This window comes from Aplysia californica, unplaced genomic scaffold (assembly GCF_000002075.1).
Source record: "Aplysia californica isolate F4 #8 unplaced genomic scaffold, AplCal3.0 scaffold00026, whole genome shotgun sequence".
In the NCBI taxonomy this organism is placed as follows: Eukaryota; Metazoa; Mollusca; class Gastropoda; order Aplysiida; family Aplysiidae; genus Aplysia; species Aplysia californica.
Window position 1 is genome coordinate 1,021,494 of NW_004797296.1, and position 27,983 is coordinate 1,049,476.

Consider the following 27,983-nt stretch of genomic DNA (forward strand, 5'->3'; position numbering starts at 1 on the left):
CTGAGAAAATTAGACAGAGAGAAGGACACAAGGATAGACAGTCGAATAGGCGAATGATTGGAAGAAGAGAAGGACGGACAGCTGAACTGACAAATAATGAAAAGATGGAAGAAGCAATGACTGCTAAGCTGGATGTATGAATAGATGAAGGGATTGAACAAAGAAAAGGTGGATAATTAAATGGATGAATAGATGTAAGAAAGAGACAGAAGAAAGAGATGGACGAAGAGAAGGAAAGAGGGTGAACATATAAACTCAATAGAAAGTGATATTTGTCAACAAACCCGTAAACCGTACCTGCTCAATGGAATACTCTTTGCCTGCCACCTCGGCCACCTTGGCTATGGTGGCAATGTGGTCTTGGAGATTCATCTCCAGACATTTCTGGAAGGTCAAATCCTTCTTGGGTCTTACTGGGAAGCCCAGTTCTTCAGACAGCTGAGGTAGAAATAAACAGGATAATACAGTATCAGTAAAAAATAATATTATATGACTGCAGCTTTTCCTATATTATAACAAAGGGAGAAAAGAAATTCCTTGTTTTTAGTACAATCACAAAAAATAGATGGAACAAACTTATAGTATACTCACATGTTGAAAATAACATACTTTGGTGTTCAAGGGGTTTGCTCATAAAGTCTGGAATTATCCTCTCAAAAAAATTGTTTATTCTTTTAATCAACTTATTTTTCCTTTACTTTTTGCTAGTTTTTCAGGAGGAGGAGTGTTAGACTATTAGATTGCTTATTATCAATATATAGAAGGGCAACAATAAATCCTGGATTGTTGGTCCCTATATTACCATAATTAATTTGAATTATTTCCCTGTAATTGTACTTTTATTCTATCTACCCTCATACCAAAGATTGTCTGATCTTAGTGATCTTAACTCATTCCTCCTTCCCGTTTTAACCACATGTGCTCATTATGATTCAGTCTTGTCAGTGAAGCCTGAGAGGACAGACCTCGTGTCATTTTCTTATATGTTAAATAAATCAACCTTCTTCATCAAGAAACAGAGTCTTTACTTTTGCCTACTTAATTACAACAATGGCAGCCAACCCCAGTGCAACAAGGAGGGTGGGGGTGGGGGGGGAGGGGGTGTAACAACCTTTTAAAAAAACAGTCTCATCACCAGCATGCTTTTCATTCAACTGCCAGCATCTCGCCTCAGCAAAAAGAAATTTCATGCTCAATTAGCCTTAGGGAAGTGCATAAATTTTCCAGGGGGTAAGACTACCCCAAGCCAGAAAGTCAACGCGTTGAGACATATATCATAAGTAAAAGTAGAAGCAGCACTGATATTGTTGCATCAGGAAAAAGTCGTGTTGATGGTTGTGGTCATTGTGATGACGGCTTTGAAACAGAATGAGTCGATAGAGGTTAGGTGGGGTTATTGTTATAGTTTTTACTAGATGTGGGGATTTTGGTGGTAATAACATTGTTGGTTTGGTGGACGGGGTGGTCTCACTATCTATAATCAATAAAGCACTAAAAATAGGCATTAATGATATTTCAGACCTAAAGCTGATACTTGACTTTCCCTCCCTACCTACCTTCAACCTTTCCCCCCCCCCCCCCCATCCCGCCCTCCGCCTCACCTTCAATCCCTCAACCCCACCTCTCTCCCACCCCCTGCCTCTCCCCCACCTCCCCTCCCCCACCCCCACCATTTCCCCATCTCTTCTCCTCTCCCCACTTTTCTCCCCACCTTCCCCCCACTATCACCCCAACCCCAAGCCCCACATTCTCTTTATCAAATGTACCTGTTCCCAATGGCGGTTCCTCATGCCTGGGTTTCTCAGGCCCTGGATCAGTGGGATGTACGGCCGGAAGTCCTCAATCATTGTCTTGATCTCTGAAGCCACCTGCTGCACGTCTGTATGGGATAAAAGGGGACAGACATGAGTTCATTACAGAGGACAGATATTTAAAAATGAAAAAGATATTGCCACAATCTTAAATCACAAATGGAAATAAATGCTGTTATCACAAAGCTTTGGGAGAGAGTTGGGGGAGGAGGCTTACAGCAGGACTTTATATCTCTATTTTAGGGGATGTTTTGCACATTTAACAAAAATAGACAGTCACAACAAAAGAAAATGTAATGAGAAATAAAAGAGTATAACATGATACTCCACTCCTACTACCACTATCACCACCACCTCTTATCACCATCATCACCATCATCATCTCTACCATCTCCGTTATCATCATCATTATCATCGTCATCCCTATTTCAGAATAGTGATGATCATAATTTTTATCATAGCTATAATTATTACCCGTTAACATAATGGATCACCCTCACATAGCAAATTTCCACCATATAATCACAGTAATAAAAGCTCTTGATAACTAAAAGAATTACTAAGAAAGTTTTAGTAATAGTTTTACAGCACTTGCAACACACATATAGGCTATAGTCACATTGAGTGCCAAAGATAAGTATTGTCACTTGAGAATGTCTTACAAAGAAAAGAAGGACAAAGGATAAAGACAATAGATGTTTGATAGGAAAGAAGGAGCTAACCACACCAGAGCATCCGCCAACTGCCCACTTAGAAGATTTGAGAGTCAACTCACTGGGGATCTCATTGAAGAGCTTCACGCTCTTGTGCATCGTCTTGTAGGACTCATTGACATTCTTCTCCACGTCCTCTGCATTGATGGCAGTCAGTGGGTCGTTCATCCAGGATTCCTGCCATCTCTGCCAGTCGGAGACCGTGACCCACAGATTGCGGTACGGCTCAAAGTCCTTGACAAGCTTCACCAGCTTGTCGTACTATAATAACAAACATAATACACGCCAGAGCTTAATGGCTGTGTTCTCACTGCCTGCAGTGTCGCAGAGTTGCGATGATTTTATTCTCAAGTGCTATCGTACTGTGGGCACAGGACATTACTGTAAATGGGGCCGGGAGGAGGGGGGGGGGGCTACGAGGTGTAGGGTTTCTTACAGAGATGAGGATAAAGATGGGTCTAATGACACCCTCATAGATTTGTGCTTTTAATATTACAAGCCTATGCAATACTTCCATTAGAAAGCAGATCAGAGATTGGATTCTAAGACTGAAGTCAATGTAGGTGAATGAATATTTCAACTGAATTCACTTTAGCTGTAAAGTGGACAGACCTGCTGAACTTGGGCCAGACATGAATGAAAGAAGAAGAGGAAGAAGTTGGGCCTTTCATAGATGAGGGACCAATTATTAAGATTTCAATATCTCCAGCACAAGATTATTTTTAAACCAAAGCAAGTACTTCAACCAAACACATCTTGGTCAATGGCCGGCGGTTTTAAAATAAAGAAAATGGAAGCAACTTAGGCTACGTGCACGAGGATGTGAGATGTACGAGTAGAATACTCGGGAACTTGAATCCATAAAGAAAAATTGGCTATTCTCGGGGCATCCGCAAACGAGAGCAAATGACAAAATGGAAAAGACACAGAGAAAAAGGAGAAAGACAAAGACATTATTATCAAGAATGTGTTCACAGACATTCCGAAATGCATAAAGATTCTCTCATTTTTTCTTTTCAAGAAAGGGCATTTATCGGGGGAAAAAGCCAGGATCAGACGAAACTGGATAGATATCCATGAAATAATATCTATGAAAAAGAGCTAAGAAAACGTCAGAGTCAGGGCTGAGAAAAGGTGAACCTCAGAGAGATTAGGCATAACCTACATGGCATCTACCAGCTGGGAAGTTGTACTCTCTACCCCAACTCTGGTTAGAGAGGCAAATGCTCCCGGGCCAACTCAGACTATTTATAGGAAACGCTGAGAATATAATAAGAAAAATTTGGGAAATAAGGAAGGGGAGAGGGAGAGAGTAATGGTTAGAAGGAAAAAAAAAGGGGGGGGGGGGGTTTAAATCCTGTGCCCATGACCCCACATGATTGCTCTGAGGCTGTTATCTACAAGCTACAACATCAATATATCTCATGCATACATAAACATGCAAGGTCAAATCAATGTTAAACTACTAAGCTGAAGCTGTACAACGAGAGATACTGACAGTAAGGCCTCCCTTTGCCAAACTAGCGACTGAGCCTGTGAGATGTGCAGTTCATTTTTTTTTTCAGTTCAGGCTTTTCATGAGATGGCATCCATAAACTGATGTCCTCTTCAGATAAGAACAGATTGATAGCATGAAAAACGGAAGGGGGGTGAATGAGGGAAGGATGGAGGGAGAGAGACAGAAAGAGACATGAAGAGACAGAAAGAGACATAGAGAAACAGAGAGAGACAGAGAGATATATATAAAGAGAGAGACAGAGAGAGAGAGAGAGAGAGTGAGAGGGAGGGAGAGATAGAGAGAGAGGGAGAGAGAGACAGACAGAGAGAGAAATTTCGACCAACCCAACCGGAGCCAGCCAGGGCATCTTAAAAGACGGAGGAACCAGTGCTTGATATTATTCCCCTCAAGGGAGTCGAAGTCAAGCAAATGTAATGACATTATTTTTCCATGATCCTAGGCACTACAACACAGACACAGGGTATCTTACTGTCAGTCTCTCGAGAGGCACAATTAGTTGCATCTATTGCTATCAAATGAAAGTATCATCTACTGGACAATATCCATTGGGAAACATCAGATATAGTTGCAGTTTTGTACGATATTGCATGGGACAAATGTTTTAATCAAAATAATGTGTGTGCGTGTGTGTGTGTGTGTGTGTGAGAGAGAGAGAGAGAGAGAGAGAGAGAGAGAGAGAGAGAGAGAGAGAGAGAGAGAGAGAGAGGGAGGTGGAGACAGACAGACAGACAGACAGACAGACAGACAGACAGACAGACAGACAGACAGACAGACAGACAGACAGACAGACAGACAGACAGACAGACAGACAGACAGACAGACAGACAGACACAGATTAATAATGTGTTTATTTGTGTGTGTATGGAAAACGAGGGGAGGGGGTGTTCTTGAGCTTTTCTGAAGCTGAACCAATAATCATATTATTTTTAACATTTTTTTTAAACTGGCGTCATGAAATTCATATAATTCAAATTATGAAAACAAAATGTCAAAGCAATTCGAGCATGCTGTCTGATGTTTCCCCTAACATGCAAATAAAAATGCAGCAATAAAAAACAATTTACAAAGCTAAAAGCAACAAGAAAAGGTCATGCAGTCTAATGTGCATTGTTGAAACTCATCGATTTCACAGCTCTTTCAAACACGCATTTTGCCTATATGAAGGAGCCGGATCTATGAATAAAGGTCCTGCGTCTCCTGCACAACAAAGCAAAGAGACGTATAACACTCTTTAAACAATCTTGGTTCAGAAACCATTCTAAGGGGACCAAAAATTCGTTCGAGGCCAAACACTGAAAATAAGTTAAAAGGGTCTTTCTCGAATGACAAAATTGTCATTATAGCAATCCGTAGTGGTCCCACAGAGTACGAAGACCCTGGAAGTACGTACTAGGTTAATTAAGCACGTTCCAAATGGAGGGCTAAAGTTTACTTTTACCATCCATTTAACAGACCAAACGATGCTCTTTGACATGAGTACATTCAGCTATACTTCTGTATTCATCACTTCACTAGCTCTTTTTTTCAGGAGGGGGAATGTTCAGAACGGAGAACTTCAGATTTTGAAAAGTCTACTAAGGGCTGCATATTTATGCACCTCAAACAAAAAAATATTATCATATTGGCACAGCAGCCCTTTCTTTTGAGTTACAGCTGTGTATGAGGACATGAATGAGTGTTTGCACAAAAATATTCATACCATCACAATTTGGCAAAATACAGCAAAATAAACAGCAAAATACATGCATTAATGGTTGCACCGTCAAACATGCATGGCAAGAAAATTAAAAAACAAAAATTAACAAGCAATAGTAAAAAAATAAAAAATTGAAAAAAAGCTACTACAGAGTATAAAACAAAGAGAAGTTAAATGTTAGTCTTCACTGACGATACTTCTGATTGTAATAACCCTGAAACTTTATATGACCTCTGCAGTCAAAAAAAACAAAAAAAAACAAAACAAAACTCCTTGTCCAGAAACCCAATCCCATAAACCGGACTATATGACGATGTATAACATAACATAAAAGAGAGTGCAGTTGTCTTTAAGAGTTGGTTAGTTTGTGATGCTCAGTTTGGGGTTTATACTCTTACTTTTTAACCATGTCTGAACAGTAGCAGATGAAACAACAACAAACTCTTTATAATCAAAGAAAAATACTGTTACGGTACCAAACCGTTCCCATACATCCAAGGTAAAATATTAATGCTCTGCATGTGTAAAAATAAACGTACCCAAAAGTATTCATGGGAATACCCCTAAACTCTTCCACACAATCTTGAGTACATAAACGAAAAGTGTGCACACAAGGTATTTTGGAAAAGACCTTGTAGAAGGGTTAGTAAAAAGGGTTTGTTCCACACGTCTAAATCACACAATTATATTTTAATTATATTTCATCATACGAAAGAAGTTGTCCATTATTATGTTCTCGTCATTCTATGGTACTCAACTTCATGTTTCTTTTAAGGTGGACAATTATTTATTCACGAAATACTTCTTTAAAAATGAGACTTAAATAATAGGTATTTTACCCTATGGAACACGGGATAGGGACATATTATTAGATTTTATTATGATTCGTGAAACATCCAAGTTTACATGTATTGAATCAATTTTGCTACTTTACTTTTTATTGTCTATTTTCTATTTTCATTCTTTTTTTAAATGAGGGTTTTAACAGGGGGTTTGGACGGGGGAGGGGGGTAGCTAAAGAGATTGAAAGGTCTTTATTTGCTTCTTTCAAACCACTTCTCATGAATCTCAAAATCCACAAACAAATTTCATACAAATTTTGATTACTTTAGAATAAACTACATAATATATGCATGGTGAAATTATTGGTGTGCTTCAAATAATTAACAAGTAGGTCTGTACATGTGCAGGTGGTTGAAAAAGGCAATATCTTTTGTATTTACTAGTCCACTACAACACATACATTCACTTCATCTAAGCTTCAAAACGAAAAGCATGGCTCCTTACTTAAAGAATCGCAAAGCCTCTTAAGCATCTCAACATAAAATCATTTCTAAAATTGTCCTTACCGGTAATGAATTTCATTATCATTAATTTCAAAGCAGTTTAGTGTTACACATATAATAAATAGGTGGGTAGGCTAATGTATTATCGGAATGCTCATACTGCATGTAGATGCAGCACATTAAGAAAATGTTCGATTTACCATTCCATAGGTTGTGGCTTTTTGTAACAGTGCTGCTGCAGCTGCTGCTGTGGTGATCAGATCTGACTATGAGTGAATCAGGGGGTTAGGATTTCAGATACTAGGGGTAATTTCAGTTTTTCGGGGCTGATTTTTAAGTACAATTTCTCTTTCTTTTGTCACAGGGGCTCAGGTTCATTTGGCCTAGACTGATTTATCCTCTCTCTCTCTCTCTCTCTCTCTCTCTCTCTTTCTCTCTCTCTCTCTCTATCTCTCTCTCTCTCTGTCTCTCTGTCTCTTTGTCTCTCTGTCTCTTTGTCTCTCTGTCTCTTTGTCTCTGCCCCTCTCTCTCTCTCTCTCTTTCTCTCTCTCTCTCTCTCTCTCTCTCTCTCTCTCTCTCACTCTCTCTCTATCTCTCTCTCACTCTCTCTCTATCTCTCTCTCCTTTTCTTCAATCTCTGGGCTGTAATGCCTTTTCATCTGGAAAAAGTTTGTGAATATTGTTCTGAGAGCATTTAATTAAGATGGGGAGCCTCCCTTAGGACCATTTAAACTGTTAATGAAGCAGCATTTGAACCTCAATATCTGCATTTAAAGGTGTGTGTATGTGTGTGTGTGTGTGTGTGTGTGTGTATGTGTGTGTGTGTGTGTGTGTGTGTGTGTGTGTCGGTTTGTGTGTGTGTGTGTGTGTGTACGTGTGTGTGTGTGCGTGTGCATGTGCACACTGATGCATGTACATGTTATGTGTTTGTATAATATACATGAAAACGTTACCTTATTCATAAGAATTTTTACTTTTAGATAAAACTGGAAATAAGTATTGTTGAGGCGCCATGCTTTTTCTACGATAACAACTACACACACAACACTTAACAAAGACACGCTCTAGTTGGTACATGCACAGCGATGCATCAAACACAGACTCACAGCACATGTGGGGTGGTACTTTACAACTCGCAGACTTCAATTGTGTATTGCGTTTGTTATGATCGTAAACAAGTCGACTCCATTGTCAAGCAGCTCTGAACCTCCGCAAGAGGGTCATGCTATGCTGGAACACTCAATGCTTCGGGAAAGTTATATACATTGTACATTCATAATAGTTACAAGACTCAATATCAAATACCATGAAGCCAAGAAAGACTGGGGTCCTTAAGAAAGATATTCTTAACACGGGTTAATATACATATCTCAAAATAAAGTGCTTTTCTTTCAACACTATCTGAAAACATATTTTGTTTTCTGAACCAAAAAAACCCCAACTCATTAGTCTCTGAAAGCATTGAAAACAAGTACTTCAGAGTGGATATATCATCTACTTTTATGAAGTAGATCTTTCATTGTTAAGTGTTATGTATTCCTAAATAAGTTGCTAAATGAACAAAAATTAAAAACTTAACTTCTTTGTCCTTGGCTTATTAAATCTTTTTCAACTTGAGCTAAGAAGATAGATCTACATAGTCCCATAGTCTACTGGTCAGAGTACAGAAATAATAGAAAACCAAAAATATTGCAGGAATCCGCCACCAAGGGAATTGAATATACATGTAATATTAGGTCTGTAATGTGAGGAAAAGTATCTGAGTTAATATAATTATACAATTATCAAAACAATATGAAAAAAAAGTAATTGTCCTCATGCAACCCAACCCAAGAAAAAATGGGTAATGATCAGCAAGAGGCAAAATAATAATAAAAAGTCAACACTGATTTTTTAAAATAAAGATTATCTGTTTGTCAGCAGTATATTGTTTGATTTTAGAAAAAAAAATGCGATACATGTACAGTAAGCAAAATAGAAAATGATTCTGTCATTCATATATTATTCTAGAATGATGAGGAATAAAACAAGAGTACAGCTTTCAGATTATTCCTTTTCTTTTTCAGTTTCAAAATTAAAAGAATACAAATGTAAACATGTTCAATATACATTGATTCATGACACACACAATATCAGTGAGGTATATCAGTTCGTGAGGGGTGGAAGGAGTGCAAACAGAAAGCATGTGGAAGACAAAACATCAAAACATTTCAGGCTGTGAGTCCAGAGAGATGAACGTTCAAGCACACATGACAGAGATGGAGTAGGGATGAGGAACAAACTCAAAAGTTCCACAACTGTGTGCCTTGAAAACTGTTGATGATTCCATCTCCACATTATAGCGTGTTGACAACGTTTGCAACAGTCAGGAGAGTTTTCTTTCAAAATAATTCGCAACAAAACCAAATCAATTGCATGTCTATTTGTTTGCTCATTTGATGGTTTGCTTGTTTTAATTTGCGGTGAATGAGAGAGGGACAAAGTATATTTTGTTCAATTTGTAAACTTTGAAAAATAATAAGAAAGAGATTAACCTGGAAAAAAAATTTCATTAGCAAAATGGGTACCATAATAATACACATAGATCTAGTATCGCTGAAACATGTGAGGCTGGCTGAAAGAAAACCATGTAAAACAATAATTTATAAGACTGATCATCAGAATGTACATTCCATCATCACTCACATTGGTAACTGGTTGGCCAAAGAGACGCTCTCTGTTGTTGTAAGTGACAGCCAACTGCTGGGCTTCTTTCAGCTGCTTGTTGATACGCCTCATGTCATTGGCTATTTCATGAGCCCTGCTGATCTCAGAGTAGGCAGCCATTCCTGCCACAGCCATCTAGGAAGGGACACCAGATAAAATGTTTGGAAAATCATGCTACTTTCATATCTGTTGGCAAAACACTAACGGTCAAGGTAGTTGAAGTTATCTTATCTAAAATACTTCAAGAGACAAAAAATGGAAAACTGATTGAAATAACATGTTGGTCATGCATGTGGAACGATTTTTAAAAATAACACCAAAAAAAAAAATTCTCAACAGAAAAGTGGAAGATGGAAGAACATCAGTTTTAGTCTTAGTAGAGGTTTTACGGCGCTCACAACTGCATAAGGTCATTATATGAGTGCCAATGGGTGTATGTCAACAGAGAAGTCCTTACAGGGAATCAGAATTACTCTGCTCACCTCTCTAGCTTCAACAACACAAAGTCTGCTTCGACTATCAAGGCACCCCGGAAATAGCGGGTTACAAGAATGTGACAAATGTACAAAAGAAGTAGAGGAAAAATGACGATAGTAAAGATCAGTTCCCTGTTGCAGTTCAGGCACAGTCATGAGCATGACATTGATGAATAAGCCCATTTACAATTCTACTGTGTATAAGAACATGTTAATGTCCCCCTTGTGGAAATGGCCTAAAGACACTTCAGTCAGTAGCACCACCCGGGGAGGAGGGAGGGGGTGGAAGAGCATCAGGAGGACCATACATGTCACATGCACATAACATTATCTTTCAAGGGTTTTTGAGGGAACAAGAAGATTGCAAGACCAGGTAGAGTGGAGAGACTCCTACAGAGTTCTACTATTACTGTCATTTGTTTGAGTTTGAATGAAGAGCCAGAGAAAAAGGAAAACATTCAGATAGAAACAAAAGAATAATAACAAAAAGTTTTACCAGTACAAAAATTGCTACAAAAAAGGTACACACATATTCTATCATCATTATTATAAGCATTCCCACAAAAGGAAGTAACATTGAGAAAAGCACAGACATGTTACAATTTTAGTCATTTTGCAACAAAAGCATGAACAATACAAGTCTATCTTCTCTGAGAACTGCAAACCATAAAAGTCAGTTCATCTCTGGTCTGCTCCAAACTTTTAAGAAGAAAAACCTAGCAAATCTCTGTTGTGAATTGCAGCTGATTAAATCCTTACATTGGATAATTGAGAATACAGAAAACTATGAAATGTTATTTCTTTTTTCTTTCTGGACTCCTTTACAAAACATAACCTTGCCTGCCAACATAAAATGAGTTTGCAGATATCGTTGTCATTTTATCTACAATCTTAAATATTTTACATAAGAATAAAAGTCAAAAACTCATGCTATGCGACACAACTTTTCACATTGTCACTGTGCCAGAACCACCCACAATCCAAACTCTTTTTCTATCTCTTCTTTTCATAAACACAAAACCCAAATCTGCCTTTCTTTCACAGGAGGATTAAGAGAGTAAACATAGATCTTATCTCATCTTACCTGCAGCCCATCCAGCCTGTCCTCAAAGTTGGTCTGGTCAGACATCTGCAGCTTGCGGAATCTCTCCTCATCCTCATCCAACTGCAGAAGTGTCTGTTCCATCTGGCTCTCAATTTTGTGAGGCCATCCAATGGTGGTCCACCTTGAGAACAAAAAATTAAATTTTACTTAGACAAAACAAAAAAGTGCATGACTACATTCAAATCCAATGTGAAAATTATCTCATTAATATATTCTAATTTTTCAATAAAATAAAGCACATGACACAATATCTGCCATTCAGTGCAGAAAAAAGCAAAAACAACAGCGGAAAAGAAAGGAAATAGAATCTACCATTGTCCTCCAACCATGGAAAGGATAAAATACAACGGATGAAAAAAATTGTCAAACGAAGTAAGAAAAACCAATGCTGTTCTCAGATTTCTGACACACGTAAAATGATGACAACTTACTTGGCATTGAAATCATCAGTGGACAGGTTGTAGTAGAAGTCTTCAATCAGCTCATAGTCAGCCATAGCTTTGTCAATCAGCTCCTGTTAGTACCAAAATGCTGTCAGTAATATTTGGTTTGAAAAGAATTTTTACTCCTGCCAATTTGTTGTTGTTTTTTAGGAGGTGAGGGGTTCTTTGAGCATTTGTTAAAACCAGAATAAACCTAATAAGATTTGTACTTCAAAGTAGATTCATCACTACATTTCCAAAACTGTTGTCCTTTGATAAATAATAAGAACCATGTTTTAAAAAGGACACTGTCAGCAAACCATTGACTTGTCCAGCTATCCAAATAAGCAAAAAAATTAAAGTCCCAAATAGATCTCTGTTTTTTCAAATTATATCTAGCACTTTCAACAAATCCAAACAAACTTTATTTGTCAACTCCAAAATTTCTACGAGATCAGAAAATCACAGTAACAAGGTTTCACCACATGGTGCACTCACATTGTGCTCCTTCAGTCTGTCTGGAATGCCCTTAATCCACTCTCTCATCTCAGACAGCTCCTCAATGCAGTTGGGTTTGTCGTAGAGTTTGCGACTGATGGTCTTGAACTCCTCACAAGCCTGTAGCACGTTTTAGTTAGAGTTTTACAGCACTCGCAGCACAAAGACGTTATATAAGTGTCGAAGATTTGAGGCATTACAAGAGAGTAACAAACACAAAAGAGAAGGAGGAGAGATACAGATACTAGATGTTTAACACTTTCCACCCACGCAGCGCGCAGAGAGCACAACACTTATCCCCACGGACCAGGATACAGATGGGGTACATGCTGTATCACACTGGTGCCGATTGGTGTCCCTTGTGGAAAAGGGGCTGCTTCTTACCGTTGCCGATTGGCGTCCCGCGGGATCAAAGTATTGATAGGAAAGAAGGAGCAAACAAAACCACACCAGAGCACCTGCCAAATACCCACGCCTGTAACATGCAAACTAAACGGTCAATGTGGAAAAGATTAAATTCACTCTTCACTGCCTTTGACAAAACTGTCCAGGCTTTTTGGTACGATTATAATGCTGATCTGGCAGTGAAAGGGTTAAAGAGACATGCATTGACACAAAAATGGTCTATAAGCATACAGAAAAAAGAAGATGACAGACAGAAAAATGGACAGATTGGAAACAAGCAGGGTGTACTGAAGTTCCCATTAGCTTAGCTGCCCAAGCAACAGTATGAAAATGTCACTGGGCTTTAGTCATTCTTTGAATCAAGGAGTTACTTGATTTTGCATAATTCAGTTATCTTCAATAGGACTGAGCCAGTGGATGGTGAAATCTCCCATACACTCCAAAAAAAAGCCTCCCTTCACAGCTGTCAGACTCATTTTTTCTGCATGCCATGGCAAAGCACCTCACTGCAACACCATAGATGCTGATCCTTCTGCTGTAACAGGGAAGTACAGTCGAAACTGTCTGAGATTGCCACACATTATCGAGGAGATAAAGGGCCATCTTAGACAAGTGGTCATCTTACCAAGTGTCACTAAAATGTTTTTAAAATCATAAGCGGGAAAATGGAAAGTGGCCATTTGTACAAGTTATTGTCATATACAGGTGGCCATTAGAGCAGGTTCCACTGCACATGGTACAGAGCTTACAAAGAGACTATGAGAGACTCACATCATCTGCCTGTTTCCTCAGCTGTCTGGCCAGAAGCTCCAGCACAGCGTTGCCCAGGGCTTTCCTCTTCTTGCCCAGCGCCTGCCGGGTGAGTTCAGTGTTCACAAAGAAAGGGCCGATAGTGATGGAGCTTGGGACAATTGCCTCCAGCACTTCCTTCTCTTTCAGATGCATCTCGACCTCCGCTTTCACTTCCTCAGCCGAGTGTCCAGCAGCCTCGTACGCCCTAAGAAAGGGATATGGAGAAAGTACTAGAACTGCAGTTTATCTTGTCAGTATGTTTGAGATTAGATCTAGAAGTTTACCTCAGGTATATTGGAAATAGCTGGCTAGTGGTGGAGAAGATTATCCAGAGCAGAGATAGGTGGAGAGCCCTTCTTGGTGGTCTATACCCAGTACCGAGGTGAAGGAGGCAGATGATGAATGTTGATGTTTGAGATTAAATGGCTATAAAATGGCAGCTTATATTAAATGCTTCTAAAGTAGACAAAAAGTTTCAAAATGTTACATGGTCTTTCGGTGTAATAATAAATTGTCAAGTGCACAGATTCTTCTTTTTATAATGGATAAAAACAATTCATATGCAAACTATTACTATTATGTTTACTGCGTATGATGTATCATGATCAGTTTACAGTAAGTCAGAATGACAACGTCCACATTTTGCCATGAATAAATTAGTACAATAGCGACACTGATAAGAAACAGGAACAGACCACACCAGAATGCCCACCAGCAACCCGTACAGTAAAAAAGACAGGTAGGAGGAGGGAGAAGGAGGTCAATTAATATAATTCAATTAATATAATGTGTCAGCGTTTAAGAATCAAGTATCATTTTCCAGCACAATTTGTCCAGTAAAAGGAGTCCCCTAAGGTCAAACTTTGACCGGAGTATAGCCCTGGACTATTCAGTCTCTTTCTTGGAAAAACGTACATCATCTGTATCACCACCATCTCAAGAAAAATGAGTAACTGCAATGTTTTTTATTCACCCTTTAAAGCAGGGTCATATAAAGTTAACTATTTTTTTAGCAACAGCTACGATATAAACCAGAGACATTTATATGAATTTTGTTGGAATAAGGAAAACTCACAGTCGGCATCTCTGTCACATTTTCACACAAAAAATAACAAAATTGGGACCATGATTACAGCACAGAAATATTCATGTGACATTACTTACGAAACGTAAGCGTTTATGTCCATATTGATGAGCTCAAGGTACTTCTCGTATTCCTTTGCATAAGCCTTCAATGGCACAAGCGCCTGCTGGATGGCTCGCCTAACGGTGGTGCGGAGATCCTCCACAGGGGGTTCATGCTCACCCACAGATTCCAGGAGAGGGGTTCCAGACCAGAAGATGTTCTCCAAGATGTGCTGGGTAATTGACAGACAAGAAGCACATGATAAGATAAGATAAGATAAGATAAGATAAGATAAGATAAGATAAGATAAGATAAGATGAGACAGTAATAAACTTCTCCTGAAAATCTCAGAATTTTCAATTCTATGGAAAATGCATGGGGGGGGGGGGGGGATGAAGAAAAGACATATACCATGTCAAAATGATATTGAGTAAAGATACACAAAGATACACAGCAAGTCATATTTCTTATTTACACCCTTTGCAGTAACTTCCACACTATTTTTCAGTTCTAACCTTAAAATATATTGGGCTTTTTTAAATGTAGTTTAAATCATTTAAAAAGCAAGCTTCAATCCTGGCTGTCAGAGGGATACAACATTCCAGCAGCAAGACCAACGCTAGATAAAAAATTTTGTGAAGCACCAAACAACTACACCACAAACGCTGGTATCTTGAGATGTAAAGTATCATAAAAATTAGATTAGGTTAAGAATAATCAAGCAGAACAGTAGTAAAGCAAAAAACATTAGACTGACCTTCTCCAGTTGGGGCACATTCTGAGTGGCCTGGATGCCTTTGTCAAACAGTGAGACCAGAGTGCCTTCAAAGCTGGGCAAACTAGTGCTGAAGTGGACGCCATCTTTGTCCATCACCAAATCTATCAAGAACAGGGCGTTCTTCCTGGGCCTGACAAAAAAATGTTTCAAACCCGCAGTTATAACAATGTAGCCTAATAAATGTCCTTGCAAGTATTTCAAGCATACTTGCTTCTATTCACGTAATTCTCTCTCTCTCTCTCTCCCCCTCTCTCTCTCTCTTTCTCTCTCTCTCTCTCTCTCTCTCTCTCTTTATCTCTTTCTCTGGCTCTGACTCTCTCTTTCTCTCTCTTTCTCTCTCTCTTTCTCTCTGTCTCTGTCACACTATTTCTCACTCTCTCTTTGAATTTATTTATTTCTTTTTCTAACACTTATTCTCTGACTACATGTGCACTACACATACTCACACACACACACACACACACACACACACACACACACACACACACACACACATACACATACACACACACGCACACACACACACAATCTAGCCACACTTACTTGAAGGTACTGGAGAGGAGATCAGAGCCCCACTTGTAGTCCTCCTCTAGCTCCATGGTGGAATGACAAGCATCCACCACCATTTGAGTGAAGTTCACCAGAGAATCTTGGACAAGAAACCTCATGGAGTCCTGGGAAACACAGTAAATTACATGAAATCAGAGAGATAAATATAGAAAACAAGAGTAAATAGAATATACAGAGAGAGACTTATAAACTAGAGTGAATTATATGAACAGCAGACCCTAAATTACTCAGAAACATTCCAGCATCCTGGGAAATATACAGTATGAGCAGCCTATTAATCACCCAAACACTTAAAAACTGAGAAGATCGTTCCATATCTATAGCCAGATACCCATTCCTACGTGGGTAAATTGATAAAAATTCATGTAAAGTGCTTTTCCAAAGGAAACAAAATTGAGCCAGGCTAAGCCTCAATCCTGTGAACCCCCAATTCTATGATTACGAATCCAGTAGCTTAACCACTAGACTATCATTGCCACTGTAACACTATGTGGTCCTTTTAAGCTGAGAAAAAACAAGAGGACAGACATAAGTAATGGAAAAACAAAACAAAAGAAGTTACCAACAATGTCCCCAGCTCCAAACATGAAACGCTGAAACTTCCTTCCCTTCGCAAACAGACGATAAAAGAAAAAAAGCAAGAAAGCAAATTGAAGTTGTAAAAGATGAAAATACTCACTTGCATGATGAACTTGACAGTCTCCATGAACTTCTTCAGTTTGGAGATCTGGTAGACCTCCCAGTTGGTCTCATGGATGTTGAACCAGCCCTTACCCACATCACGCAGAGGGGAGCGAATGTTAGCTCTCAGGGAGATAATCCAGCTATCTTTCAAGTTCTGGCTCACCTGCACGGAGAACGACAAAATTAGGTAAGTTTTTGCTTGTCGATACGGTTGGTGATGCTTCACAACGACATTTCTGAGTTATAGTTTGAGCCTTTATTAGGTTGTTGATAAGAGAAGATCTCTTAAATCCGAGAAATGGTAGGCACAAATGATGTCATGCATCACATCCAACACCAAAGAATCAAATGGTTCGGGCACCTCCTACGATTACCAACATACCATCCAGCACAACATGCCTACCTCCAAAAATTCGATGGCAACAAGGCTAGAGGGCGACCGAGAAAGACCTGGATAGATGGAGTCAGGGAAACATTAAACACCCACGGCATCCCCCTGACCCAAGCTCTATGGCTGGCGACAGAGAGACGTCTCTTTCTTCCCGCGACACCCAAAAGGGTATAAGCGGCGGATAAAAGTAAAAGTAAGATAAGAGAAGGTTGGAGGACATGGTCCATATCTCAACTGCTAAGTAAGTAAATAATCATTTTGTTCTAGTACATGTATAGAGGGTTGAAAGAAGAGGTGGGGGTGGGAGGGAGGCAGGGGGAGGGGGGAGGAGGGAGGAGGGGGGCATTTCATACCATTGCTGTGGCCTGTGACTGCGTCTGCTCAAATTCCTCCAGCCTCATGGGTTTGGCTGTGGGGATATGGAAGAGACTCATACAGCTCACACGGTTGCACTCGGTGCGCACTTTGCCCATAGCCTGGATGCTCTCAGGGAGTGTCAGGAGTGAGTTGAAGGCAAAGCTGTCATACTGCTCATCAAACAGATACTCCGGGACATCTGGACTGCAGCCTGAGAGGAACAAAACAGGAACATGATAGATTTAATAAAATAAATTAATGATTGAACATTTTGTAATACAAACTGAATGGGAGAACAAAAAAACTAAGGGAAATGTGATAAATCTTATAAAGTAAATTAATGATAGAACTACTTTTGATATAAACTTAAACTCAAAAAAAGGAAAACTAATCTCCATGAAGTGTTGAGCTGTAAGACACTAAAACATGATAATAATAGGCGTACTAAAAAGAAAATAAAGGAAGCAGACCACACAAGCCCAGATTAACTCCTATATGAATTGAAGGAACTGTGTCATTATTGAATTTCAAAATCTTATTTACCTGTACGAAGTAGGATCCATGGATTTGGAAATTTGTTCAGGACAAAATTTAAAACTTACATCACATCTTGTGACACTGAGTACAAAACAGAGAGGTGATGAGTCAGAAAAGAAATTTAGTATGAGCAATTTGTATCCTTTGTTCTTTTTGAGTCTTTTTGTTGTTTGTTTTGTCCTTTCTAACACCCCTATGAACAAAATTTTCAGTATTTAGAAGGCGGGCTTTGGTCGTGCCTGTCAGGGTCAACCATGGCTGAGATGGACACATTGTCTCAGCAAAGTTTGTTGTTCTACACTCTCTTCCAATTAAATTCCATTCCTTTAAAAGTAGGAGTCAAACTGACACAGAACTGGTCATTGTGGAGACACAAAACCTGAACCTCACTCTAAGAAACCAGCAGACAGGGTCTTTTTAATCACACTAGTAAACAAATTGGACATGTTCTGAGAAGAGAACCAGACTCTGTTGTGAAGACTACCCTCCACTGGACACCCGAAGGACGTCGCAAAAGGGGCAGACCCAAAGTGACCTGGAGACGCACAGTAGAGTCTAAAATGAAGTCTTGGAATCATTCGTGGGGAGCGCTGACCAAGATGGTCCAAAGCAGACAGAGCAGGAGATCCTTTGTTGCTGCCCTAAACGCCAGATGGCGTAATGGGTAGTAAGTAAGTAAACAAATCATCATACCTCAGTCAATACTGTTAGCATAAGTACTTAAAACACAACAGAAAAAAAAATTTCACCTGTGTCTGGGACTTCCTTCTCATTACTGGGTGGTACAGAGACAAACGCAAAAGTCTCTGGGTCATCGTCCACGATCTTCTCAAAGATGATGCGGTTCATGGAGCGACAGAAGTCAATGTTCACCTCCTTTTCTAAGACTTGGGTGTAGTCTTCCAGGCTGAAAGGAATAAATAAAGAGAGAATAATTACTGTTTTACCTTCAAGAAAGAGTACAAAGAATGTAGTGTCAACACACACCTCAGTCCAATAAGGTTTAGAAAATTAGTAATTAAATAGTTGGAAATAAAACATTATAGATTCTACTTTAAAATATTTTTGGATCATATAACTATTACAATTTGTCATTCAGAGACATACTTAAATATCATTTTCAAATCTCAAGCCAGTACAAAAATTCAAATACATGTACTAAGTAAGAATTTTTTAATTTAGATAATAAAGTCTGATAGGGTTACGGTACCTTCAAACTTTTATTCAAATATCGTATTAGCAAAAAGAACAAAAAAGCTACTTACTTTTTGCTTTTGTCAATGCCGGGCGAAGACTGCGCCCACTCAATCATTCTCTTCAGAGAGGCCTGGTCAAGTTCACCAACACCATCCATCGGCATACAGTCAATGTACAAGTTGTAGCGCAACTCTGCCTCACAAACTTTGCGGGACTCAAAGGCACACTTGATACGCTCAGCAAATGTGCGAGGATCCTCGGCCCTGAACATGAGCCGGATGCGGGGAATCCACCACTGTCCATGAGCAGCGACACGCTGTCCGTTCTCTCGGACTCCTCCATTGACGACCGTGTTCCCCTCCGTGTCAACGATGCGACCTTGACTGCTGGTACGTTGCACTAAGAACTGTTTGCTGCTGAGGTCAAAATCAAGAATTCCCACCTCAAACCAGTCATACACGATGCTTGGGTCAGTTGGGTCCTCTGCAATGGCAAAATTAAGGAAATCTTAGCTTCCTGAGACTCACAAATATTATACAGATCATTAACATCCAGACAAAACAAATTAGAGATGACTGAACCCTTGATATTGTTTGTTACTTCCAGAAATAATTAGCCGCGGCTAAATTCTGACAGTTCTCATTGATTCATTTCCAAAGTGTTCTTAGCATTTCAAAATAGTTTGTATAATGGTCATGCCTCTCTTTAATATTTAAAACATTCATACATTCATAAGGTCTGAGGAGTTTCCAAATACAAAGCCTCTTGAACAGCAGGAAAGAGAACAATTAAATTTTTTTTAAACCACTTAGCCTGATAGAAAAAAATCTAACAAAACAAAAAGAATGTAGAGATCTGACTCTGAGGTCATCTGCGTGTCCCTAATGTTCAGACACAATATGGGATCAGTGTAGTTAAGTGAAGCAGTAAAAAAGCATTTCCTTACTCATTCTGTCTTCCTCCTCCTTAGGCAAAAGAGCAATGCCTGGCACAGGGAAGCGAGAACCATTCTCTCTACCCATGTTAATCCATTCCTCTGCAGTGCGGCAATCAAACTCATCATCGTCAAAGATGTGAAGAGGAAGATAGGCTGGGAACGGTGCAGGGTCATTTTCATCTCTGTTCAGCAGTACAGTAAGATCTGGCTGCTGTTTTGGCATCAACAATTCAGTTTTGATCCCTTTATCTGCCAAGAGCTCATCCAATGACAGACTTTTGTACAGCCTCAGACGTCTGGTGGGGATTGACAAAAGTGTGTATTGAGTATGCACTCAATTGAGTATTCATATATGAAAAAATGAGAAGTATATTATTGCTGCCCAAGGAACAATAAATCACTGTTTAACCCGTTCTGTAGTGTGAGCCAAAAATCATTTGCATTATTTTTTGGGCAACAGTAACAAAATGTAAACACATACTTTGTTGAGTTCTTTTTTTTTTTTTCAACAGAGTAACAATAAATAAAACACTTATTTTACCAAGTTTAATTCCTAAATATTGAAAGAAAAATGTGCTATTGTTCCCGAAAGCCAAACAATACTGAAGAAAATAATACATTATAACCTAAGCTCTCTATAGTTGTCTCTCATTTTTACTTAGTTCAATGATAACAGTTTTATAAACTTATAAAGGTCATGTCACCAATCAGATTAAAACAAATATTTCAATATGTACCTTTCAATTTCAATCTTTCTTGGATGTTGTCCTGGTTTTGTAAAGAAGGGAAGCTGAACTTTGGGCTTGAAAGATTGTGAATTGAAGTCCTGAAAAAGAGAAAGATAGAAAAATAAAGTTACATACATTTCATTCATTTTGCAAGCACACAATATTGGTATAATGGCATTGAGACAGACAATCAGTGTAGACAGCTTCTGTTAATGCTACCCTTACGTTTAACAAAATGAAAATAATGAAATGTCCTAATCCCCCTAAAAAAAGAAAGGAAAAATCATTTGAAATAATGTGATTAAAACTTCAAATACCGGTATTCAAACATCTGTATAAGAAAATTTGAATAATTTTGATATGACTGTATGTGTTTAACAACCACATCTACACAATTAGGATCATTTAGGAGGTGGGTAGTTACGACTCTGCTTCTCAAAGTCAACGCAGGCTGAGTGGTACAACATCCCAGAAGACAGAGTAAGATACTCAAAGAAATAGACTGAAAGCACAACTGCCAGTATTTTTTTCCTATAATTTATAAAAACATACAGATATGGTGAGATCCTGAGTGCTGGGGCCATATGTTTGCTGTTGTAACTGAGCTTCCACCTCATCAGGTGACACCAGAAAAGTGCTGACTGAAATAGGAAAACAAAGAGTAAGCATTGTATGAACGTAGAGATGGTGAAGATGATGATGATGATGATGATGATGATGATGATGACGATGATGACGATGATGATGGTGATGATGAGGATGATGATGATAATGATGATAATGATGATGATGATGATGAAGAAGGTGGGCATGGTGATGGTGATGAAGGTAGTGATGGTGAAAAGTGATAATTCAACTTAAATGTGTCAAGTAATTATCTTCTCTTCATTCGCTTTTATTATCCATTACCAAGCGAAATTAATATTTCAGTTTTAGATTCTCAGAAAATTATCATTGAAATAAATCTTAGTTTGTATCCCTCATGAAAACATGCTCAACTACCAAAGTAGACATGATTATTATTTACATAATAAATACCTCAAGTGAAAAGTTTCAGAACCTTCTGCAAATAATAGTGCTAAAGTTGTAAAACTTTTTAAAAAAATAAAAGTTTCAATTACCCAGTGGAGTGTGTTTTTCCTTTGACACATTCCAGAGTGTGTCATGGGCAGTCTCAGGTCCAACCAGCACAGTCTACAAAATCACAATCAGGTGATAACAGATAGGTGAACAACAAAGGTTTTGGTGAAACACAGTGAGACATTGAATCAGCAAGCAACTATTCATGATTGCAATGACTGTATAAACTCAAAAGGTTTGCAAAATGAAATGAGATGCACATAAGAAAAAGTATTGTGAAGGGAGAGAAGCAGTGTATTGGAAACTTCAAAATTCATCGACTTGAAAAATAAAATGTGATATGTGATTTTTTTTTATATATGAAAATGTGGTGCAACAAAAATACCCATCCTTAACACTTTGCGGTCACTAGCCGCAATAATGCAACAGTGAAAATTGTCCGTTCCCGTCCCTTGACACAATTCTGTGACAGGCCAGAGAAGTCCATTGTAGTCACTCTCCTGGCTGGGTTACCAGATGGGATATTTTATACTGCCAACTGTACGACCGCAAAGTTTAAAGAAACGGAACAGTGAAGGTCTAAAATCAGTCTCTAGCTTAAACAAATGGTGACTGTGAAAAAAACAACAACGGTAGTATAAAAAAAACTTATATCAATCAGAAAAACATTAATAATGAATAGTGGTAATGCGTAATAACATTGAGCATAAAATTGAAATAAGCATGTTTGTGTTCTACTACCAAAACTTACTTCAATGCCATCTTCGTTGGCTTGCTGGGTGACTACATCAGAGTAAAAACCCCTCTGCTTGATCTCTGGGTATGCATTGTCTCTCGGAACGGGAGTCTCTGATGTATTGATCCTAGTACGATTTGCCGAAAAACTCCGGCTGTGAGAACTTCTCAGTGGTCGAGTAGCCATGACTGGAGGAATTGAATCATACAGGAAAATTTATTCAGAGAGTATATCTACTGTAGGCTATGCATTATTCAAGCATATTGAACTTTAACTCTAGAATACTTTTCAATGGAGTGTTTTTCTTAATCCATTTGAAAACCTCAGAAGAAAACTCTATTAGTCACACGAAAAATACTTTAGACTAGTGCTAGTGACTTTCTTTTACATGTTCATATGAACTAGGCCTACTTCCATTCTTTCTATGTACAACCATACTATAAATATGAGACTATACAGTCTCACTGCCATTTCTGATAAAATTGATACTGATGGACAAAATGGAACAATTTAAGCCAAACAATATATCAAAACAGACAAAAGAAAAAATTGGAAATAGTGACTAATGCTATTTTGTCCTTGCTCTCTTTCGATTGACTCTAAAGCAGAGTTATGATGATGAATAAAATAATATAGGCCTATATTTCCCAGCCTAGATAACTGAGCCAACATTGCTGACAAACTAGTCTTAAGTAAAAACGTTGAGGCGGTGGCAAAAAAAAATACAGAAAAAAGTACAAAAACTGCACTTTAGAATTATTATTTTCTAAGAAGACCAACTCCACCCGTAAGTAAAAGATTAATTTAGGAAACATTAATTTAACTTTGCATAACTATAACTGCAAAAGCTCATTTAAAATTTAATGTCAACAAGTCTCTTAAGATCTGGAATACAAGGTTTAAAAAAAAGGTCGATTATAAAAACTCTTGAGGTGTCGAAATTTATTTAAACTTGTTAGATCTAGATTTATTCAAAGTAAATTTTTATTAGTTTATTGAATTACAACTAAAATACAAACTACAATTTAACTGCAATGCAATACTACAACAAAGTAAAGCACGGATACTACTACGATCTACAAATCTATATTACCTGCGATTGGCATTCACTCAAATCTCAATACATTATAACTATGTCACAAAAAAAAGGATGTTATACTCACTTTTCTTTGCAAGTAATCACTCAATTCATGATAATGTCACAAAAGAAAACAATGCCCTCATAAGAGTTTTAACCCTCGTAGGACATGGCGTCGTTACCAAGGCAAGTACCGTTTCCGGTTCTGCGCGTTGCTAACAATACGTGAGCTCTCTACCCAAGAAGTTATTTTCTGTTTCGGCCTTCGTTGTACCCGGAGTTCGGCAAACTGGATCACTGACACATATGTATTAAATTAGCTTGTACTCCTGAACGGTTCATAATGGTCTATTGCTGTAATCTGATTGTGAATTGCTTTACAATTTTTCTTTTTGAGTCACCGTCTCATGTTGGTGGGCTTTCGTTTGTTTTTTGCAATCCCAGTGCATGTCAGGAATGTTTCTCACTTTGTTGTTATTCTTAAAGTTAAGGTGGAGAGGTTTGCATTATAAATAGCTAGGATAGCATTAGCAAGAAATTGCGTTTGTTGTGTTCTTGCTTTTATTCTATCTTTTGCTGGGGGGAAGGGGGTAGGTATAGCTTGAAATTTAACCTTCATGCAATTATTTTTTTCTTTTCGTTAACTCTATCCGTAAGCCAAGTGTGCATATTTTCATATCAATGAAGAAGAAAAACCAATCAAACCTATCCCAGATGACCAGCCATTGTTGACAGTCGAGGAAAAAAGTGATCATTTTAGATAGATGATCCTCTAAAACAATGTTTGTATGATATAGAAAAAAAAAATCCACCAGGAGGATGGGGGAGGGTGGGGGTGGGAAATGGTCAGTTGTACAGGTGATTCAATTGGACAGGAAAGGAAATCGTAAGAATAGGTTAGCCTGTAGGGCTACAAGTACATACATATGTCAAATACGATAAAGGACTATTCCACAGATATCAAGTAAAAACTAAAGCCTTCTCCATCTCAAACATATTTTACATTTTGATCACTTTCTGCTCTACGTATAGTTGTAGAGTGAAAGAAGCCTCTAAAGCAAGAACTTATATATGACTCTTATGAGTTTATAAAGCATGGTTTTAGTGAAATGCTATGCACCTTTCTTTTACTTAATCCACATTATATATATTTACTCAGGTTACCTTTTCCCATAGCCTATCTTTACTTTTATGTTCCCGTTACACGCACCTTTATTTTTTCTTATTCATAACTTATACACATTTTACTATTTTTATTTTTGTAAGAGATATCACTGAAGAAATGGGATAATGTAATCCGTAGCTTGCACTGCTTGATTCCTGCGAATGTTTCTGGGTATTCTAGGGTCTACTGGTGTAATAATAGTTGTAAAGCACATAGAACATGCTGTAAATGTGATTATTATTATTATTATCTGTAAAGAAATAAAAACTCAACGATTGCATACTATGTGTACTTTCTGACAAATATAATGAAAACAAACTATTCAGGAATGAGATTTCACTGTCCCCTCTGCAAGTACATGAGATAGCCAAGATCAGGTCATGTTGTCTAGTACTTTGCACTTTGGTCAGTCGCCAGTTATGTGCACTGGCTAACCACATCGTCAAAAATGTCTTTTGATACCTTACATTTTTTAGACACCCACAACAATTTTGCTCAAGAGGATGATACAATGAAGTCAATATAAACTGCATACTTATGGGGAACGTAGGGATTTTGGACCATGTTGTTGTATGCCTTGTAGTAACAACTTGTAGTGTTGTTATAAGACGTTGTATGATCATCATTGCCTGGAGCAGGCAAACATCAGCAGTGAAGCAAACTAGCAATTTCAGCACACACCCATTGATACAATTTAGATCATTAGAAGGTGGGCTTCTGACCTGCCTGTCAGGCCCAACATAGACTAAGCATGAAGATTCATCGTAAGAGAAAGACCAAGATACTCGATAAAAATCCTCCCAACATGAGAATCAAACTCTAGTCCCCTGTGTACGACAACGAAGCACCTAACCACTGCATCACAGACGTCGGTAACAATGGCCTTTTGTTGAGTATGTAAAACTGTCATCTGCTATAAATGTTCTGTATAATTATACATGTCCACAAAAGTTACCGTCAACATTCAGTGGTGGCTTTTGTTTCTGGAGTCATGAACTAAGAGTGAGGAGTTTTAGTTTAAGTTTAGTTTAGTTTTAGTAGAGGTTTTACGGCACCCGCAACCTAATAAGGTCATATGAGTGCCAAAGGGTGGATGTCAACAGAGAAGTCCTTTCAGGGAATCAGACTTACTCTGCTCACCTCTCTAGCTTCAACAGTACAAAGTCTGCCTCGACTATCAATAAGGCACCCCGGAAATAGAGGGTCACAAGAGTGTGACAAACATACAAAAGAAATAGAGGAAAATGACAATAGTAAGGATTAGGAAAGAAAAAGCAGCAGTACCCTGTTGTAGATCAGGCACAGTTATAAGCGTGACATTGGTGAATCAGCGCATTTACAATTCTACAGTGCATGAACGAGAAATGTCCCCCCTTTGGGAATGGTCTAAAGACACTTCATTAGTCAGAGGCACTGCCCCTCGGGGTAGAGAGTGAGGAGTGAGATATTTTCACCAATCAAATAACCAAGAATGAACAGTAGGCATACAGCAGTTAGATCTACATTTCTCAGTTCCAAATAAGATCCAACAGTACTTGGAAACTGTTCTTTGAAAAAGACTCCATTCTGACATGAGATACAACACACTAACCCTGTCCTTTAATTTTCCTTTTAACTCAAAATTGCGAAAAAAGGCTATACCACAAAAGAAGATATTTTTCAAAATGCAAATGTGAGGCATTGTGGTGAAATCAGGTGCCCGTCAAAATAATAAAATCAAAGATATTAGTGGGGGTTTTGGCTGATGGGAAATTTTTTCGAATTTTCTTTTTATGTCCATTTGAGAACACATTTTTGAGAGGATTTTACTGAAAACCATCAATTAAAGGCACAAATAATTTAAATTTTCCAGTTCAAAGGACTCTCACTCTCAAGCTATGGAAATCACCAAACTTTGGTGGACATTTTTAATCTAACTTTACATCTGAAACCAGAAGACTTCACCTAGTTCAATCACAAATATCTCAACTTCTATTCAAGATAGATAGGTAATTTTTTCATCGAAAGATAGACAAATGAACAGGCTTTTAAGATGATATAAATAACTCAACATGCCCAAAAATTCATGAGCACCTGATACCACCACGTCGGAACACAAATATGTAGTACCAACAACAGGTGGTAAGGTTAAGCAGAACTTGCAATAGTAACCCACTGTTGTATCCTTGGGAAAGACACTTTACTAATGTTGTAGGGTCTATCGACTGTAATAAAACATCCATTCAGGATATGCCCCATCTGTTTCAGGCGCTCGTCAGTTTTTGGGCATGTGGCGTAATTGGTATCATCATAAAGCCTGTTCATTTGCCTTGTTTTCGATGAAAAAAATATCCATCTATCTTGAACAGAAGTCAAGATATTTGTGATTGAAGAAGGGGGGTCACCTGGCTTTTTAGGTTAAATTAGCGAGAAAGTGATCGCCAAAGTTGGTAACTTCAAAAGCTTGAGAGTCTTTGAAAACTGAAAATTTACATAGATTGTGCCTTTAATCAACGTTTCTTAGTAAAATTCACACGAAAATGTGTTATTATAAAGGCTTTAAAAAAAGGAGTTGGGCTAAAAAACAAAAATTCAAAAAAGAATTTGCCAAAATTTCAATTTTATTATTTTGACGAATAATCATGAGGAAGTCACATTGAAACACAAAACTTGAAACTTTATTTAAAGTTCATTTTATTTCAAGGAAAGTTCAAAAATGTTCATAAAGCAAATCAAATTATGAAAGAAGAAGTCAAAGATCTTTTTACTAAGACTTCCAACATACCAAAAATGAATAAACAGCTTCCAACTTCATAAAAAAATATGAATATAGATTCTTTCCTAGAGAATTATCTGAGGACACATATTTCACTCCCCCCTCTCCCCCCAAAAAGGGCATAAACATCTACATGTACTAACTATGCAAGTCAAAGAATTGACACAACCTGTACATATCATATCTAGTGATCAAGTATCCTGTGTCAAGTATATATTATCTATGGACAAAATCCCTTTTTCTCCCTTTCTCATCTATATCTAAATCTTACTGATCTCACACACAAGCACAAAAAAACATGAATGCAGCGAAATGAAAACACACACACATCATACAAGTCCATACACACACACACACACACACACACACACACACACACACATACATGTCCATACATACACACACACACACACACACACACACACACACACACAC

General features: G+C 38.2%; 1 protein-coding gene across 1 annotated transcript in view; it reads right to left on the minus strand.

The window, feature by feature from the left end:
* Positions 1 to 23,821, minus strand: part of LOC101858600 (dynein heavy chain 1, axonemal) — a gene marked incomplete in the record, with an annotated part of 80,580 nt that extends 56,759 nt beyond the window's left edge. Inside the window, 21 exon segments of the mRNA XM_013089655.2 lie at positions 298 to 438; positions 1,767 to 1,879; positions 2,587 to 2,785; positions 9,711 to 9,866; positions 11,292 to 11,433; positions 11,744 to 11,826; positions 12,233 to 12,352; positions 13,409 to 13,634; positions 14,594 to 14,787; positions 15,313 to 15,463; positions 15,877 to 16,007; positions 16,583 to 16,750; positions 17,332 to 17,546; positions 18,622 to 18,779; positions 19,138 to 19,552; positions 20,016 to 20,302; positions 20,744 to 20,832; positions 21,287 to 21,375; positions 21,856 to 21,928; positions 22,566 to 22,738; positions 23,714 to 23,821. Coding sequence (XP_012945109.1) covers positions 298 to 438; positions 1,767 to 1,879; positions 2,587 to 2,785; positions 9,711 to 9,866; positions 11,292 to 11,433; positions 11,744 to 11,826; positions 12,233 to 12,352; positions 13,409 to 13,634; positions 14,594 to 14,787; positions 15,313 to 15,463; positions 15,877 to 16,007; positions 16,583 to 16,750; positions 17,332 to 17,546; positions 18,622 to 18,779; positions 19,138 to 19,552; positions 20,016 to 20,302; positions 20,744 to 20,832; positions 21,287 to 21,375; positions 21,856 to 21,928; positions 22,566 to 22,736 — 3,321 coding nt within the window.
* Between the last annotated feature and the right edge of the window lie 4,162 nt (positions 23,822 to 27,983).